Here is an 18272-nt window from a genome sequence, read left to right as displayed (position 1 = left end):
CGTATGCAAGTCAGACAAGGTTTTGCTTTAGAGAGATACTGTATTAGGGTCTTTTGGATTTTGGTTGTCTCACCTTCAAGTCTTTGTCTTTTGTATCATGTGATTGTCTTTCCTTCATAATATGATAGCACAGTGATAGGGTTAGTGTAAAGCCATTGGGTCTCTTTACCATAATTTCTTTTATAGTATCATTAAAAAAAAACTATGTGGTAGGATGTACACACTTCCTAAATAAAGAATTGCAAAAAAAAAAAAACTTCATGTTGGCTATAATGTACAGTAGGAATTATTGAGAGCAATGGTTGCTATCACAACTAATTTGATAGGCTACTAAATTATTTATTCTTACTTAACAGTCCTACGCATAATATATAGAATCTAATATCCTATCCATCTACATTATAACATATTGGCTACTATGTTGAGTTGGGTGGGTTATCTATAGATTACAAAACTATTTATTGGAAATCAATCAAATGACAACAACTGTGCCATGTTTGACTCTGAAAAATGTCCCATAATATAATATATTATAAACTCCGGCGTAGACAGACAGACAGACAGACACACAGGCATACATATATGTATATATAAAGAAGTATATATCAAATAGTAAAATATCAAATAGTGGTCTATGGTCTAGTTGCTCGTACATTGTACCACCGCTAGAGGGTGCTATATTCTTGCTCATTGACAGCCATACTGGTTCGTTGGTCCTCCAGTCATTCATCCATCTCTCCTCATCCAACATGGCGGCGCCGTTGCAGACTTAAGTACATTTACTCGAGTAACTGTACTCGAGTACCACATTTCCTTCCATCCAGTGGTGTAAAGTAACTAAGTGTATTCACTAAATTTTGAGGTACTTTTACTTTACTGTAGTATTTCTATATATATAATATTTTCAGTAGGCTTCTTCTACTCCACTACATCTCAGAGGCAAATATTATTATTTTACTCCACTACAATTATTTGAAAACTTTATTATTACAAAACATACATTAACCACTTCAGCCCTATATACATTTCAGACATTTGAAAATAGCAGATCTAAGCTCACAATGCTTGGCGATGCGACACATTGTGAGCTTGCAGATCTGCTATTTTCAAATGATTTTTATACATTTTATACATGTGAAATGGGACATTCTACATAATGAGGGGTACTTTGAGTACATTTTGATACCAATACTTTTGTACTTTTATTCAAGTACATTTTTAATACAGTAGTCATTTTTTTATGTTAATTGTTAATTTTTAATTATTGATACTTTCAAGTAAAAAAAATATATATAGTACCTTTTCACTGGTAACTAATACATTTACTCAAGTAACTCGAGTACCCACATTTCCTCCCCATCACTGGGGTGGGGCTATAATAATGCCCACAGATGGGCACTTCCGCCCGGCTCGGGTTTCTTTCTTTAAAAACGGATCTGCTGGGCTGAGCCATCAGCTGATCAGTATTCACGTCGTTCTGAACGGAGCTGCACTGCACGACACACCGCCGATCGCCTTCTATCAACTGTAAAAAACACCCAAAAATAAGAGACTTTCTTAGTTTCTTTCCCACTGAAGTTCAGATCATCTGCAGGAGGAGAACCAGAGAGAGAGAGGAGAACCAGAGAGAGAGAGGCTACATGCTGCTGTGAGAGACCCGGCTCCGGTGCATCATTTGTGGGATCATCATTCCTCTATAGCTGGGTTCATCTCCTTTGGATGGATTGATCCGGGCTGATCAAGCGGTATTTATTTAATGCCTTGTTGTTGTTTTTTTTTATTTTTATGGGAAAGTATGTACAGCCGATCCTTGCTTTGTGAGCTTGTAGATCGGCTGTTGTCGTTGGAATGGTTGAAAGATTATTATGGAAAATATATAGGCTTGTTGGAGAAACTATGGGGGAAATAGGGGTGCCACTGCCAAGGTTATATTGTGGTGAAAACAGAATGCTGTAGAATGTATAGCTGTACAAGACTGTTCTGAAAGACTAGCATGATAATAAAAAATAAAATAAAAATAAAAATAAAAATAATGATAAAAACAACAAAATAATAATAATAATAATAATAATAATAATAATAATGATAATAACAATAATAAGGGTAATAATAATAATAATAATAATAATAATAATAATAATAATCATTTGGCTGTGAATGTGTTGTGTGTGGTCTGGTGTGGACCTGCTAGAGTGGATGGATGGATGGAGCTGATAAGGATGCATTCGAGGAATCAGGATTCATTATTAATCAGCTGAAAGGGAAACTAAACCGGTTGCTTTGTAGTGCTTGGTCTGTGTGGACATTTATCTAGAAGGAAAACAGAACAGCAAGAAGGACTGTTGTTTGTCTTTCAACAAAAGCAACAACAACCACCTAGGTTAGATTTGGTCCAATGCTAATCTATTCTTTATTTTGTATTTTATATTATTTTATTTTTTACATACTTCTAAGGCAAATAACACTTTTGTGTTGAATAAACAGAACAAAGAAATTCCAAATAAAATCAATAACTTATTTTTCAGTTAAAACTTATGACTAAAACTAAAGCATAAGCAATTTTATTGAAGTCTAGCTTCTGCTGTTATTGATTTATTTCATGTTATAATACATAATTAAATATAATGCTTGAAATCTATCTTAATCTGGGGGGGAGGGCATAGAAATATACAATTGAGAGTTGTCCTTTACTCCTTTTAAGAGTCCATACAGCCTATTGTCAAAGAAGATATAAGAATATACTGTAGCTGTCAGCAAAAGTTGGTGTTTATTTCATTATTTTCAAACCAAACTTTTACTGTTCCATCAACTACACACAGGACAAGCATCCGAGTAGGGCTTCAGCTATCGGTGAACTTCTTAGCGATTACTCTATCGATTACTTTTTCGATGAATTGAATAATGGAGAAGCGCCCTGTTTTAAACTTCGTCGCTGTGTCCTTCAAAGATAGTGAAAATAGCTGATCTACCAACTCACAACGCATTGCACCGCGATTGTAGATCAGCTATTTTCACTATTTAAAAAAAGTCTTTTGAGATTTTCGCTCTAATGACATGACCGAAATAGGGATCGGTTATTAATCGATTATTATACTAAATTACCGATTACTTTTATTTTTGCTCAAAGTACGATGACTCTAAGTAAGCAGTAAGCAAGGGTAAACACATACTGTACATCAAATGCATTGAGACAGTGATCTAGGATAGGTAAACCAGAACCTAGCATCAGTCTAAACAATAATATAATATCAAAACATCTGTACATGAAACTATGTAAACTATATTAAATGGTAATTATATTACATTAAATTACATTTTAACCGTTACATAAGACTGCATGGTCGTCAAGGCTAGGTCAAGTGCTACATGCTAAGGTGGAGTCTTCAGATTATTGCGAAGAATTGGGAGCGAGTCTGCAGAACTAAGTGCAATGGGGAGTTTGTTCTACAGCAGTGGTTTTCAACCTTTTTCATGCCAAGGACCCCTAAATTGATATACATTTGGCCGCGGACCCCCATCTGAAAATGTTTTGTGCCAGGGACCCCCAAAAGCAAAGATTTGAATTAAAAATGTGCTTTAAAAAAATATGTATATTCAAAGATTTGCACACATTTTCACGATGGTTCAAAAATAGCAGATTTACAAGCTCATAGCGCGGCACTCGGTGCCGCGCTATGAGCTTGTATATCTGCTATTTTTGAATAGCCAAAGCTAAGTGGTTAAAATGATTGTGACGTTATGTTAACTAATTTATCTAGGGACCCCCTGGTACCCCCCCAAGGACCACTGGTGGTCCCCGGACCACTGGTTGAGAACCACTGTTTACAGTATGGGAGCCAGAAGGGAGAAGAGTCTGGGACGTGTGGAGTGTTGTCCCGGATGATTTAGGGAAGGCTCAGACAGCTTCCCTGTGTTAGCTGATTCGATTAAAACCAGTGGTGTAAAGTAACTAAGTACATTTACTTAAGTACTGTACTTAAGTACACTTTTGAAATTAGCCGATCTACAAGCTCACAATATGTCGCGATGCGACGCATTGTGAGCTTGTAGATCTGCAATTTTCAAAACATTTGTATACATTTTGAACATGTGAAACGGGACATTCTGCACAATGAGTACTTTCTACTTTTGGTACTTCAAGTACATTTTGATACCAATACTTTTGTGCTTTTACTCAAGTAAATTTTGAATACCTTACTTTTGCTTGTAACAGAGTCTTTCTATTGATACTTTTACTTAAGTAAACAATTTGAGTACTTTTTCCACCACTGATTAAAACCGATTATTTTGATTAATCGTCTCACCCCCCCTAATCAACCAAACATTGTCCTGATCCACCAGCTAAAGAGAGACAGCGGAGGGTCCAACCATGTTCAGCTGGCTGGGGACAGACGACAGGAAAAAGGAGCCCGAGGTGTTCCAGACGGTGAGCGATGGCCTGAAGAAGCTCTACAAGACCAAGCTTCTGCCCCTGGAGGAGGCCTACAAGTTCCACGAGTTCCACTCGCCGGCGCTGGAGGATGCCGACTTCGACAACAAGCCCATGGTGCTGCTGGTGGGACAGTACTCCACCGGCAAGACCAGCTTCATCCGGTAAGTCAGGGGGGGGGATGCAACTTTGATGATGGAGAGGGCCACCATATTTCCACACTCACTCCAGAGGGCCACACAGCATGTGCTGTCGGGCCATTCCACACAAAAGTAGCAAAAATAGCAGATCTACAAGCTCAAAACGCGACGCGTTTTGAGCTTGTAGATCTGCTATTTTAGCTATTTTTGAATTCGAATTCTGTTTTTTTTTGCTATTTTTGAATTGGAATCCTGAAAAGTAAAATTTGTATTTAATTTCAAATGCATTTACTTATACTTACTTATACTGCCACTATATGCCAAAAGCATGGCAGGGAGATCACGTCATGCAGTTGCACAAAGGGGTGTCTCAGTCAACGCTGCGGGGCTGCACAACTCGATCTCACACAACACGGTGAAATAGCACGGATTGCATTCCGTACATAGACGACTAGAAAACCCGCAAACCCGTGCATAGCCGCCTCGTATCCCCTCCATTGACTTTGTTACGTTTTTGGACCATGTCTGAGGCACGCAGTCTCAAGCGAAACTGGAGCCACGTGAAGCACCACCGAGCGAGCTAAAGCGAGCGAGTTGCCGTGCGGTACTCGGTGCCGCACTATGAAACGTTGCAACGTTCAGCTTGTAGATCTGCTATTTTTGAATAGCCAAAGTATGAAATAATGGTTTAAGTGGTTACGCAGATGCAGGGCAGGAATTTCACGCTGGCCATGAAGGCCATGGCAACGCGTCAACAGTGTGACACTGTGACGCGTTGTGTGAGCTTGTAGATCAGCAATGTTTTTGCGCGCGTCACCAGCACACAACTAAGTATGAAATAGTGCATATAGCTCCAAACTAAATCTGTAAATCCTAACTATACTGCTTAATCCTAACTATAACCCCAACCTGAATCTGTTCCTAATAGCCAAATAATAAGCCTAACTCTAAATATATATATTTGTTTAACCTTAAAGGTTTCATGACGTTCAGTTTTACCACACATTAAAAGCCTTTGTCATGGTCCTTCAAACGTGTATAGAAAGTTTTAACAAAAGATTCCACTCCATTGATCCATGGCAGGTGTTTTTCTCTCACATTTCTAAAGCCTTTTCAACTGCAATGAAAAAATAAATCTTTGCCTGCGGGTGTCGCTGGTGAGGGATTTTGCCTGTCAATCATCACCTCTGCTCCGCCCCCCCCAAAGGAAAGGATAGGGGAGGGGAGGGGCGAGGAGGAGAGTGGGCGGGATTAATCGGCTGTGACCTCACTGCCGAAGGGCCAAGCTCAGATTACTTTTCAGCCTAATTATTCAGAAAACCCCAGACCACAGAAAATCCACTGAATGTTCAAAGTTCAGATTTTTTGGGTGTAATTGAGGTCATAAAACCCCCCAAAAAACATAAAAAATAAAAAAAGTGAAAATGAATGTCATAGAACCTTTAAAACTCCTTTCTCTTGTGAGGAGCAGGAAAATTATCCTCGTAATTTCTTTTATACTTATACTATACACACACACGCACGCACGCACGCACGCACGCACGCACGCACGCACGCACGCACGCACGCACGCACGCACGCACGCACGCACGCACGCACGCACGCACGCACGCACGCACACTTAGAGAGGGACTGACACACCCAAACAGATAAGAGCTTTCTGCCTGGACAACAACAACAACAACAGAAGCCTCATTGAATAGAAGGGAATATGATGCACTAGAACACAAAGACAAACATAGGACGGTAGGATAGGAAACAACAGTATTCATTTAACAGGTATTAGGTAATAATAAAGGAGGCACTGGTCTATTAACTGTAGCTAGAGTAACATCTAAATGTGGTGACGGTGCATTTAGTCACTATGATGGTCCTATACTCTATTACTCTCTGGAACTACACTTCGGTAACACTTGCTGTACTGGATATAATGCATAATAAGCATACTTATATAACTTATAATCTTCTAACATTATAAAGCATTTTATAATGACTTATAAGGTCAAGTATCATAATACTTCATACTTTATTTGCGAGGAGTATAGTGTATTATAATTATCCTAGTTGTAATACAATACTTTTGATAATGCATTATAATAATAATACACTACAGTGTCATTATAAGTCATTGAGTGTTTTAAATCAGTGGTTCTCAAACTTTTTCATGTCAAGGACCCCCAAATTGACACATACTAGCCCGCGGACCCCCATTTGAAAAGATATGCCAGGGACCCCCATAAGAGAAGATTATTTTTTATGGCTCTAGCAGTGATTCTCAACCATTTTAATTTCAAGGACCCCAGTTTGACATGCATTAGGCTACGGACCCCCATTTAATGGCATTTGTATTTCTGGGACCCCAATTCATATTGTAAAATCAATGTTAATTTAACTCTGAGAGTGTATACAAATGGAACCAAATGGAACTGTTAGGGTCCATTTGGTTCCATTTGTACACTCTCAAGAGTTACAGACCCATAAGGGTCCATTTGGTTCCTATCCATCATTTAGCTGGGGACCCCCTGGAACCCCCTCAAGTACCCCTGGGGGTCCCCGGACCCCACTTTGAGAACCACTGTTTTAAATAACCACTTTGCCCATCTGTCTTGTGCATAATACTTTGTTGTGAAACACATTGAGTTTACCTGCATGAATTGGGTTGTACAAATTGGGACTTGACTGGATAGCATTGTGAATGGGACATACAGTATACTGTATTCTGGGGATTGCATACACAAATAAGTAAGCAAGTAGTGTTGTGAGCCAACAGTTCCTGAGCCATGTGGCCCATAGGTCAGGAGCCTATTTCCTGTGTCCTTAGCGTGAGGTAACCTGATGTACAAGACAAGAAGTACACCCCCTGGACACATGACACTAGTGTGTCACAGGGACTTACCCCCAATCCAGCTCTTAACCCATTAAGAGGTATAGATTCTACAAAATGTCTTCTAAATCCTAACAGTTTTCTGAAGAAAAAAAACGTATGTTGCTATATCAGTGGTTGTTATGTTTGTCCACTTACCGTACATAAACAGCATAATAACGACTCAAACAATGTTAGAGAGTTTATCCATTAAGTTTACTTATCCAGCACGCTTTACTACAGACACGGTCCGCCAATGATGACGTAACCACCTCTCTTAAAGGAACAGTGAACTGCCAATATAACAATGTTACTGTAAGTGTAGTGCCAACACTTTATCTATTAATGAAATAATGTATTCTTGACTCAAACACATAACAGTGGTTCTCAAACTTTTTCATGTCAAGGACCTCCAAAATTGTATGTATTTGGCCGCCGATTATAGATGATTATTTTGGGGGGGGTCACGGCCTGAAAAGGTTGAGAACCACTGCTCTAACCAACCACAAGACTACTATGCTGGTTAATGCATACATTTAGCCTATAATGCCTTATTTCATCCCATGGCATCTTTCTTTTGAATCTAGGACTCAAGCTAAATAACATAGCCTTAAAGGGATAGTTCACCCCTAAAATGACTTTTTTCCCCTATCGATTACTCACCCCATGGTGCCTTGAATTCATGGAGGTCTTCTTTGTTTTCGGCGCATTCCTAAGACAATAATTTGATGACCAAAAGAGTCTCCATTAAGTCTCCGCTGGTCATCAAAGTATTGGCTCAGGAATGCGACAAAAACAAAAAAATCTCCATGAATTCAAGGGCTTCATGGGGTGTGTAATTGATAGAAAATAAGTCATGTTTTGGGTGAACTATCCCTTTAAGCATGTGACCCTGGTACCCGAGCTCATTAAAACATGCATCTTTTCATGTGGGAACTCAACCCATTCTGGGATCCTGACCCATGGGTTAAAAACCCCAGTCTTAGACAGGCTCCTTATTCTCGTCAAGAGTTCGAACATGAAACAGCTGGCGTCGGTCCTCTGCTTTTTGTTTACGTCGATGCTTTTAGAAGAACATCCGCAACCATTAACATAATCTTTAAATCATTTTTTCGTCGTGTTTTCTGTTAGCGTTCAGTATATCCATGAATTCAAGTCTCCATGGGGTGACTAATCGATAGGAAAAAAAGTTGTTTTGATGGGGTGAACTATCCCTTTAATGATTCCATCTTAACGGTCAGATTCCTCAACGGTTTCCTTTATAAAGATTCCTATAGGGGGGGTTCCAAATGGACCCTTACAGGTCTGTAACTCTCAGAGTTATGGTTGGTCCTTGAAATTAAACATTTTGAGAACCACTGCCATTGTAATTGTATATCAGATGGAGTCCACATACCAGCTCTGACAGCGTGATAAAACCGGTTCCGGAAACTGTAAAATGAAACCAAATGGACCCTTATAGATATTTAACTGGCCCGTGGTTTCATTTTACACTCTCAAGAGTTAAATTATTGTTAAACATTTTACTTAATTTACAAGAAGTCTACACATTTAGAGAATGTCGAAGAATAATATTCAAAGTCTTGGGTCTGAGAGTCTAAATCTCATGGTGGTCCGTGGCTCAAATACCAAATACATAATGGACCTTGATATGAAAAAGGTTGAAAACCACTGGCTTAGAGTATACAGTATGTCTCCCTTCTCCCTCTGTCTCTTGCCAACTGTTAACCCCCCCCCCCCCCCCCCCCCGTCTGACTGTACCAGCTTCCAAGCCGACAGAGAGTCTTTACCTAGCAACAGACACAGAGTTATGGGCTAGTAGTAAACCCGTCTGTGTTCATTTATCCTAACTCTGGGAGTGTATAAATGGACCTAAATAGACCCTGCTGGGTCCATCTTTACACTCGAGTTAATATAAAAGGGGTGTAAGTGATTTTTGTTGTTAAAATAAGAGTTAAATAGCTCTATATTCCCATAGTAATCAATGCTATAGAGTGGATTGTTCAGTAACAGGGGTCTCCTCAGCTTATTAGTAAACCGGAAATATATACCTTTTTTGACCGGGATACCGATTTGATCCAATAAGGAGAAAGAACTCATAATGCAGGATAAACAAGTGCAACTGCAGGTGATGAAACAAAAAAAGAGCAGACAATATTAGAATTGGAACACTATATAAAACTGAAGCTGATAAATGGGTATTTCCTCACGATTGGATTAAATTGGTAACCCACCTGAAGATGTATTTTCTGTTTATTAACCCATTAAGACCTGGAATGCATCTGTGTCATTTTTACACATTATTTAAGCATTATTTTACACTTTGGCTATTCAAAAATAGCAGATCTACAAGCTCATAGCGCGGCACCGAGTGCCGCGCTATGAGCTTGTAGATCTGCTATTTTTGAAAAATCGCAAAGAAAAAAAAAAGAAAAAAATTTGCTTCTGGGGGTCCCTGGAACAAAATATTTTGACATGAAAAAGTTTGAGAACAAGCCTCACTTTGAGAAAAAGCCTCACTTGCAGCACCTTTTGATAGGGTTTTTACTGTGGGGACACAGAGTGACAGACGGGGTGCTGAGTGCTCACACAGAGGAGCCCAGGTTCTGAGCCCATGCAGAGCTCTGTAATGGGCCTGCTTGAGGCACACAGGAAGCTGTGGGAATGTTGTCCCTTCATAACGATGACACCATGTGTCCCCTCTGAGCTCCGCTGTGAAGTGGCCGAGGCCAAGACTTGAGCTCTAGTGGTAAATCCACACCACAGGAAAGAGAGAGAGAGGGGGGGGGGGGGTTGATCATCTGATCTGACAAACAAGAACATGGGAAAACCTCTGCTTGACCAGTTTGATGCGTCGTTTTTGCTTTTGCCCCGTTGGCTCACTGGCAGTGGTGGAAAGTACATTTACTTAAGTACTGTACTTAAGTAGAAGTTTGAGGTATTTTTTACTTTACTTGAGTATTTCCAATTTCCAATGCTTTTACTTCTGCTCCACTACATCTCAGAGGCAAATGTTGTACTTTTACTCCACTACAATTATTTGAAAACTTTAGTTACTAGTTACTTTGCAGATATAAATCATTGTGTTATAAAACATACATTAACCACTTTAGTCCTATTTTATACATAGGCTATTTGAAAATAGCCGATCTACAAGCTCACAATGCGTCACATCGCAAGCAAGCGTCGCTTGTAGATCTGCTATTTTCAAACATTTTAGTACTTTTACTTTAAGTATATTTCGATGCCAATACTTTTGTACTTTTACTCAAGTAACATTTTGAGCACAGGCCTTTTACTTGTCACAGAGTATTATTATATTGAAGTATTGCTACTTTTACTTAAAATTTACTAAAATAACCGAGTACTTCTAAGAGCTCATATATACGACATAAATGAGGCTACAGTTCTTCCCCCAAAGGCTACAATCCCACCGAAGGCTCTGTGTTGCATGCCATCCTCTCTCTCTCTCTCTCTCTCTCTCTCTCTCTCTCTCTTCCAAATGACAATTTAGGCACTTAATTAGCAGACGCTCTTGTCCGGGGCGACTTGCAACAAGCACGGTAAATAATCACATACATAGATAGAATGCAGAGAGACAGTGTGGTGCCTCAAGAAACTAGGCTACCAGGTAAACAATGAACCTAGCATTTGTCTAAACAACAATATACTAAATACTAAAAAAGTCTAAATAACAATATGTACATTGAAACTATGCCCTACAAAGCCAAAGTGCAGTAACTACGGGAAAATAATCTATGATAAATGGGTTTAAAAGTGTTTCACCTGGTCAGCCAAATGAGATATCGGCATATTAGTCATATTACACTAATAGTATATCTGTTCTTGGCATCTGGCTATTAAGTAACATGCTAAATTACATTCTTAAAGGACGACTTCACCCATTTTCAACCTATCTTCATATTATTGGTCCTCACTAATGCTCATGATAAAATGTTGCAATGTTTTTCTACTCGGTCTTTGTCTCATAGGAGGGCTGTGGACACTTCTGAAACTCGTTAGGCAGGTTTTTCTTTTTCTTTTTTCAAACAAGATTTCACTTAGTTTTTTTTAGTTTTTTTACGTGAGAACAATGGCTTCCATTATTGCACGCTAACTTTCCAGAAATAGAAAGCCTGCAGTTTCTATTAGCTTGGATTCCCAATCGATGATGGGACGAACTGTCACAACCCTCCTCTGAGACACAGACCGAGTATTAGACAAAAATGGTACCATACTATAATGAGCATTATTGAGGACAAATTATAGGAAGATCGTCCTTTAACATTCGTGGTCAAGAAAAACAAACCTAAGGAACCAAGCAGGATTGTCTGCATAGTATCCATGTCTTAGTACACCTTTCCTGTCTCTAGTAAAGCAGAAATACCATACACTACCAACACTACACAACAATCTTAAGAATGTTTGAATAAATATAACAAATCACGTTACAATGTTGTTCCACCTACGTGTTTCTAGGCCCGTAGAATGACCCGTTCTCAGACATATACTCACTGATTTAGCAGAGTTTTCTTATCTTGTCAGGCCCTTAAACAAAACCTAAGCCTGATGTTGCCGGTGCTTCAATCAACCTGCACTATATACTGATGCACATAGTATGTGATGTATGACTTTCTAAGCACTTACTCAATCTTTTTCATGCCAAGGAAAGGACGCCCAAAATGATGTATTTGGCTGCGGACCCCCCATCTCAAAACATATTTTATGCCAGGGACCTCCTCCAGAAGCAAGGAATTGAGTTAAACATGTTTGTTTAAAAAAAAAGAATATATATATATATTCAAAGATTTGCACAAATGTTCAAGATCTTTAAAAAAAATCTGATCTACAAGCTCATAGAATGAACTTGTAGATCTGCTATTTTTGAATAGCCAAAGTATAAAATAATGGTTAAAGTGGTTAAAATGATTGTGACGCTATATTATCTCATTTTATTGGGGACCCCCTGGTACAACCAGGGGGTCCCCCCCCCCCCCCCCCCCCCCCCAAGGACCCCTGGGGACCCCCGGACACCACTTTGAAAGAACCAGTGTTCTAAGCTACAAGATACTGACAAGCACTAATACTGAATGCACTACATGTTATTTAGGACTGGTTTTAAGTTACATGATACTGATTTTCAACACCGCTGCTGTTTTCTGGCCTATTTTGTTCTCTTTCTTAATCTCCCTTACTTACTGCTTCTAATTATTTTTTAACACTTTGAACTGCAAACGTGAAAGCCAGCATGAATAAGAGTTTGACCTCACTTTTACTGGAGCTGTAATTGTATTGTGACAATTAAAAGTTGATCCATCAGAAATAAAAACTATGTAATGATGACTTTGAGGGAAATACGGATGCAGTTCATTCTCCATGCCATTGTCTATTCACCAGCTCAGGCTAATGGTCTGATGAGTGGAGCATTTCTGGCATGCGATGGTGATATTAACAACTCTGTGAGCGTGTGTGTGTGTGTGTGTGTGTGTGTGTGTGTGTGTGTGTGTGTGTGTGTGACAAAGCGAGAGAGAAAGATTGCGCACGTGTGTGTGTGTGTGTGTGTGTGTGTGTGTGTGTGTGTGTGTGTGTGTGTGTGTGTGTGTGTGTGTGTGTGTGTTGTGTGTGTGTTTGTGTCACAGAGACACACTAACAGCTGGGTGTTGGACCTCTTTGAACTGTGTGACTGCTGCTAATGACTCCCTTCTCCAGCACATGCATGTGTGCAAGCATAAACACACACACACTCTTATGGATATGAAGCATCAACTGACGGTGAGAAAACGCTAATGTTACTTCCGCCGAATTAGTTACATTTTTCGCCAGAAACAGACTGTATCAAATATAAGTGACTGACTATCATAAACTATACAGAACCTCCTCCCTGACAATAACGCCGACACGCGGTGTTTATTTTTGGACCACAATTCTTATATGAGACGATTCTAAGATGACCCAATGTTATTCTCCATAGAGAAATTACTTCCGCAAACCTGGGGATGAACGAGTGACGTCAGGACTTCGGTGCTCTATAGAAGGCAGGATTATGCATCTTTCTATTAGTCTTTTTCTCTGTCCTTCTCTCTCTGTATGAATGGAGCTACTTGCGGATTATACTAGGGTCAGTCCACCCTAGGTGGACACGCACTGACCTTTTGCACCTTAATCCCATGTATAACGCACTGACTTTTTTTGTCTTTTTTATTGTGCTCTTTTCCTCTAAGCACCTTAACCGTCCATATGTATATCATGCACAGTATAAGTATAACATGCACAGTATACATACATTGCTGCTATGCTCAGGCACCTTAGTTTTTTATTATCTCAGGTACTTTGTAAATATGTAGATAACTTGTCTGGCCTTCTGTTGCCTCTCTTGTTTTGATCTCCTTCCCACTTGCCCCCCACCCCCTCTTCTCCCCCCCCCCCCACCCCCCCTCTTCTTTCTATGGAAATTAACGTTGCGATGGGAACGATGTACAAAAACGAATTTCACCCACTTTTTTACCTTGTAAACCTGTGATGTGACAATAAAACTGATTCTGATTCTGATTCTGTATCATCAAGTAGCAGATCTACAAGATCGAAATATGTCGCTTCGTGCCGTGTTTCGAGCTTATAGATCTGCTACTTTTGATACTTTTGTGCGGACGCTGTAGTGTGATCAAGTAGGGGCGTTAATTAACGAAAAAACACAAAAGGTTAGAATATGGAGATAAGAGGTTTTTGCCCGTCTCTCTCTCTCTCTCTCTCTCTCTCTCTCTCCTCTCTCTCTCTCTCTCTCTATCTCTCTCTCTCTCTCTCTCTCTCTCTCTCTCTCTCTCTCTCTCTCTCTCTCTCTCTCTCTCTCTCTCTCTCTCTCTCTCTCTCTCTCTCTCTCTCTCTCTCCTCCTCTCTCTCTCTCTCTCTCTCTCTCGCCCACGGTGGCATTGTAACAGGCCGATGCAGAATGCATGAAATGCAGCGTGACCTTGAGGTCAGAGCATAACGTCACATAACTCACTTTTCGCCCCGGGACAGCGTTTCCCTGCGTCGTCGTGCGATGACATCGTTGCTAACTCCTTATCGATGATAAAGAGCTGCCTGACGGCCAAAATGATAACGGAGGATTCTTGCCAGAAATGGGGGTGATGCAACCGACGAGCACTTCCATCGGTGACGTGCTGTACATGAGATGCTGCAGTGTGGTTACTGGTTAGTGTCCAAACAGAGTCAAGGGATCACATTATAGCAGTGGTTCTCAAAGTGGGGCTCGCTGGACCCTCAGGGGTCCTTGAGGGGGTCCCAGGAGGTCCCCAGCTAAATTATCTAATGCAGCATCAATATCAGTTTACCCACTTATAATCATACATCAGCTATTTGAAAATAGCTGATCTACAAGCAACATTTTAACAACACAAATCTTGGCACAAATATTTTGCCAAATCTTACAATAAATGGGCGAAATCTCTGTACTCTCTGTAATCCGTCCGTCTGTAGTTCATGTATCTCGAGAACCGTTTGACAGAAGGACTTCAAACTCACGCACTCACGACAACACGATGGAGTGCCATGCGTGGCGTCGAGTCGGTCAGATAGACCGCCGATCTGACCGATATGGCCATATAGTAAAAGCATAGTCATATAGAAAGAACATCAACGTTAATTATACAATTAACAAGCAAACAAGTAAATAATAGACCAATTATTTGTTTACCAACATTGAGACTGGATGCCCAGACTGATTGTTTCATGCAATCAATTCTCAACCTGTTGTTTCGGGGTGCGCTGGTTTCAGCACACCCCAACCCCATCATGTGTGTTGGCTAGTGAGGCGCGTCCTAGCGAGACCTGACAGAATGGGTTTCATTTGCAACCGGTATGACGCTTGCAACCAGTGTGACATCGTCTGTTAAGGGGTCTATTCACATCTATTTAAAATATATAAAAAATTGAACGTTTTTTAAACACAAATCTTCTCTTCTGGGGGGTCCCTGGCACAAAACCTTCTCAGATGGGGGTCCGCGGCCAAATACACCAAAAGGTTTGAGAACCACTGCTATAGATGTGTTTATGTGCATGCCGGGGAAACGCACAATCCACACCCATGTATCTATGCACACACACACATGTACTGTACACACTGCATACAGTACATACAGTACTTGTAGATATACGTATATGTGCATATAAAACGTACAGTATCTCACATCAAGATGGCACCGCCAGGCACTGATCGCTCCCTAGTGTGTGTGTGTGTGTGCGTGTGTGTGTGTGTGTGTGTGTGTGTGTGTGTGTGTGTGTGTGTGTGTGTGTGTGTGTGTGTGTGTGTGTGTATGTGTGTGTGTGTGTGTGTGTGTGTGTGTGTGTGTGTGTGTGTGTGTGTGTGTGTGAGAGCGCATGTTTGTGTGTGTGTGTGTGTGTGTGCAGAGAAGATGTATCAGGGATTTTAACCCCTACATCTGCTCGGAGTTTAAACGCAGACACACACCAGTTACAATGATAATTTATAGCCCCTTTAGCAGTAAATCGCTCCCCTAAATCACGTTTCTTTTTTTTTGGCGGTCAGTTTTCCACACAGCACTGGAATGCTGCATGAACACCCATAGACGAACACCCCACACACACCCCTGAGAGCACATCAATCTTTATTTACATGTGATGTGATGTCAACTGAACGAACGCAAACGCCTTTAACCTCTCACTCCCATAACAGATGAGCTGAGATTAACACAAGATGTGTTCTTTACGAACGTGACTCTCTTTAAAGATGTGTCGAAGGCACGTCGACGCTGTCGGGCGAAAACCTCTTATCTCCATGTATTTGTTTTCCCGTAAAATCAACATCATCAGCTTTCTAGGGATGTTAACAATTAATCTATAATCCATTAATTGCCGTTAAGAATGTATTCGATTAGGAAGGAGGCATGAGCTCGGCTCTAGGCTCTCTCCTTAGGCTGGCAGAGGGAGTGTAGCGCCCAGGATTACTTAGACGATTGGCACCGGGTGAAAAAATGGGTTACAAAATCGTGGTATAAAAATGTATAAGGAAAAATAATGTATTTGATTTTCGATTAATATATAATATTTTATTAAAAAAAAACTTTTTAAAACTTTTTTTTTTTGGGGCTAGTGAAAGTTACAGGTATGGTGTGTGTGATATAAAATGTGAGCTTACCATATTCACAGTAATCCTTAATCATATTCCATCATATTCAAGGGTTTTTGGAGAGAAATGAGACAGACTCCATGGAGCACTGCAGAGGGGAGGTGGGTGTGTCTGTGTCCAGCTGATGCTCGTTGATGCTCGTTAATGTTATATACATCATGGCAATTATGTTTCTGCACACATTTTCGGACAAGACTTTTCCTTTTGGTCCTAAAAAACGCCGCTTATATGGTTATCAACTATCAATTAATGAATAAATCGATAATTTGCATCGCTACGTCACACCAAAGCATCAAAAGCAGCAGATACGCAAGCTCGAAACGCTGCGTCAAGCTTGTAGATCTGCTGCTTTTGATGCTTTTTTTTTTATTTGAATCCTGAAAAGTAACAGTTTTGGACGTATGACGTGGTTTCCACCCCGACAGAGACGATGTCAGCAAGTTGCTCAAAAACAAGAAACAATGTGACAAAACAGAAACCGTCCGGGTGGAGTCCGCGTTGCAATGAATGCCAGCCACACATCCTGCCGGAAACGTTAGCTTTGTTTATGTTGCAATTCATACAGACAGCTGGAAATGAGATGGAGTGCATGCACAGAAAGTCATGTTTCACTTTATGATACATTACACACCCGCCATAAATCATGTTTACCATCTGCAGGTCAAATGTTCCAAAACGTCTCTTCTCTTCACGTCATTTTGTGAAGGCCAAATAAGTCCTATACTGTCTCATAAAGCTTCACAAAGGCGTTCTGGCACTTGGGCGGCGCAGGTGTAAAGTAAGTTCCTGTCCACCACCACCGAGATTAAGGGGTGCGCCCCTCTAAATCAGTGGTTCTCAACCTGTGGGCCGGGGACCACAGGTGGGGCCGTGAGGATATTGCAAGTGGGCGCCCCAAATAATTGTCAAAACACTACGATTTTGATGATAATATTACATTACATTACCATAGCCGCGGGAAGATGTTTTAGGGTACGGGTGCTGTATGCGCGCACATGCAGCGCGCGTGCACGTGCGTGACAAAATTTGCGGTTATTTGCAGTTATTTCCCTTTTTTTTAAACCTTTTTTGGGGGGTTTTGTTACTTTAATTCGGTTGCTTCGGTTCCAGAACACATATTGCACTAAACCCCCCCCAAATAACGACCAACATCAAACAAAAATGTTTTTAATAATTGTATTTATTTATTATTATTATTATTTTCATACATTATTTTCAGGGGGTGGTGCAGCACCCCCAGCACCCCTACTTCCCGCGGTACTGTACATTACAGTCATTTAGCAGACGCTTTTATCCAAAGCGACTTACAATAAGTGCATTCAACATAGGTAGGCAAGAAAACTGCTAATCACCGGAAGTCTTAAGTGCAGTCTTAAATGCATTAAGTGCATTAAGAAGTCTTAAGTGCATTCTCTTCTAGAACAAGCAACTAAGAGTATACCTACTGTAGCGCTAAGGTAAAAGTGCAATATATCAGCTACCTACTTAATATAACATTAGAATAAAAAACGAATGATGTAGAAACAATTTCATGTTTTTTTTTGCGGACAGCATTCGTGGAAAAGTGTTTTCAAAGGTAGGTATAAAAACACTCGTTTTCGCTGGCACTGGGGTGACAATATTACACTTTTACTCTGGCAGTTAACACATTGAGTGCCAAACACGAGAATTCTCGTGTTTGCAAATTCTTTTTCC

General features: G+C 40.3%; 1 protein-coding gene across 1 annotated transcript in view; it reads left to right on the top strand.

The window, feature by feature from the left end:
- The first annotated feature begins 1456 nt into the window (after positions 1-1456).
- LOC308103758 (EH domain-containing protein 3) overlaps positions 1457-18272 on the top strand; it is a 36314-nt gene continuing 19498 nt past the window's right edge. Inside the window, exons 1-2 of the mRNA XM_080453910.1 lie at positions 1457-1745; positions 4342-4593. Of these exons, the coding sequence (XP_080310036.1) occupies positions 4370-4593 (224 nt within the window). The 5' untranslated portion in view covers positions 1457-1745; positions 4342-4369. The remainder of the gene's footprint in view (positions 1746-4341; positions 4594-18272) is intronic.

The sequence above is a fragment of the Gymnoscopelus braueri genome (assembly GCF_963280865.1).
Source record: "Gymnoscopelus braueri genome assembly, chromosome: 16".
NCBI lineage: Eukaryota > Metazoa > Chordata > Actinopteri > Myctophiformes > Myctophidae > Gymnoscopelus > Gymnoscopelus braueri.
The sequence above is the reverse complement of the archived record's forward strand: the minus strand, read 5'-3'. Positions and strand labels throughout refer to the sequence as shown.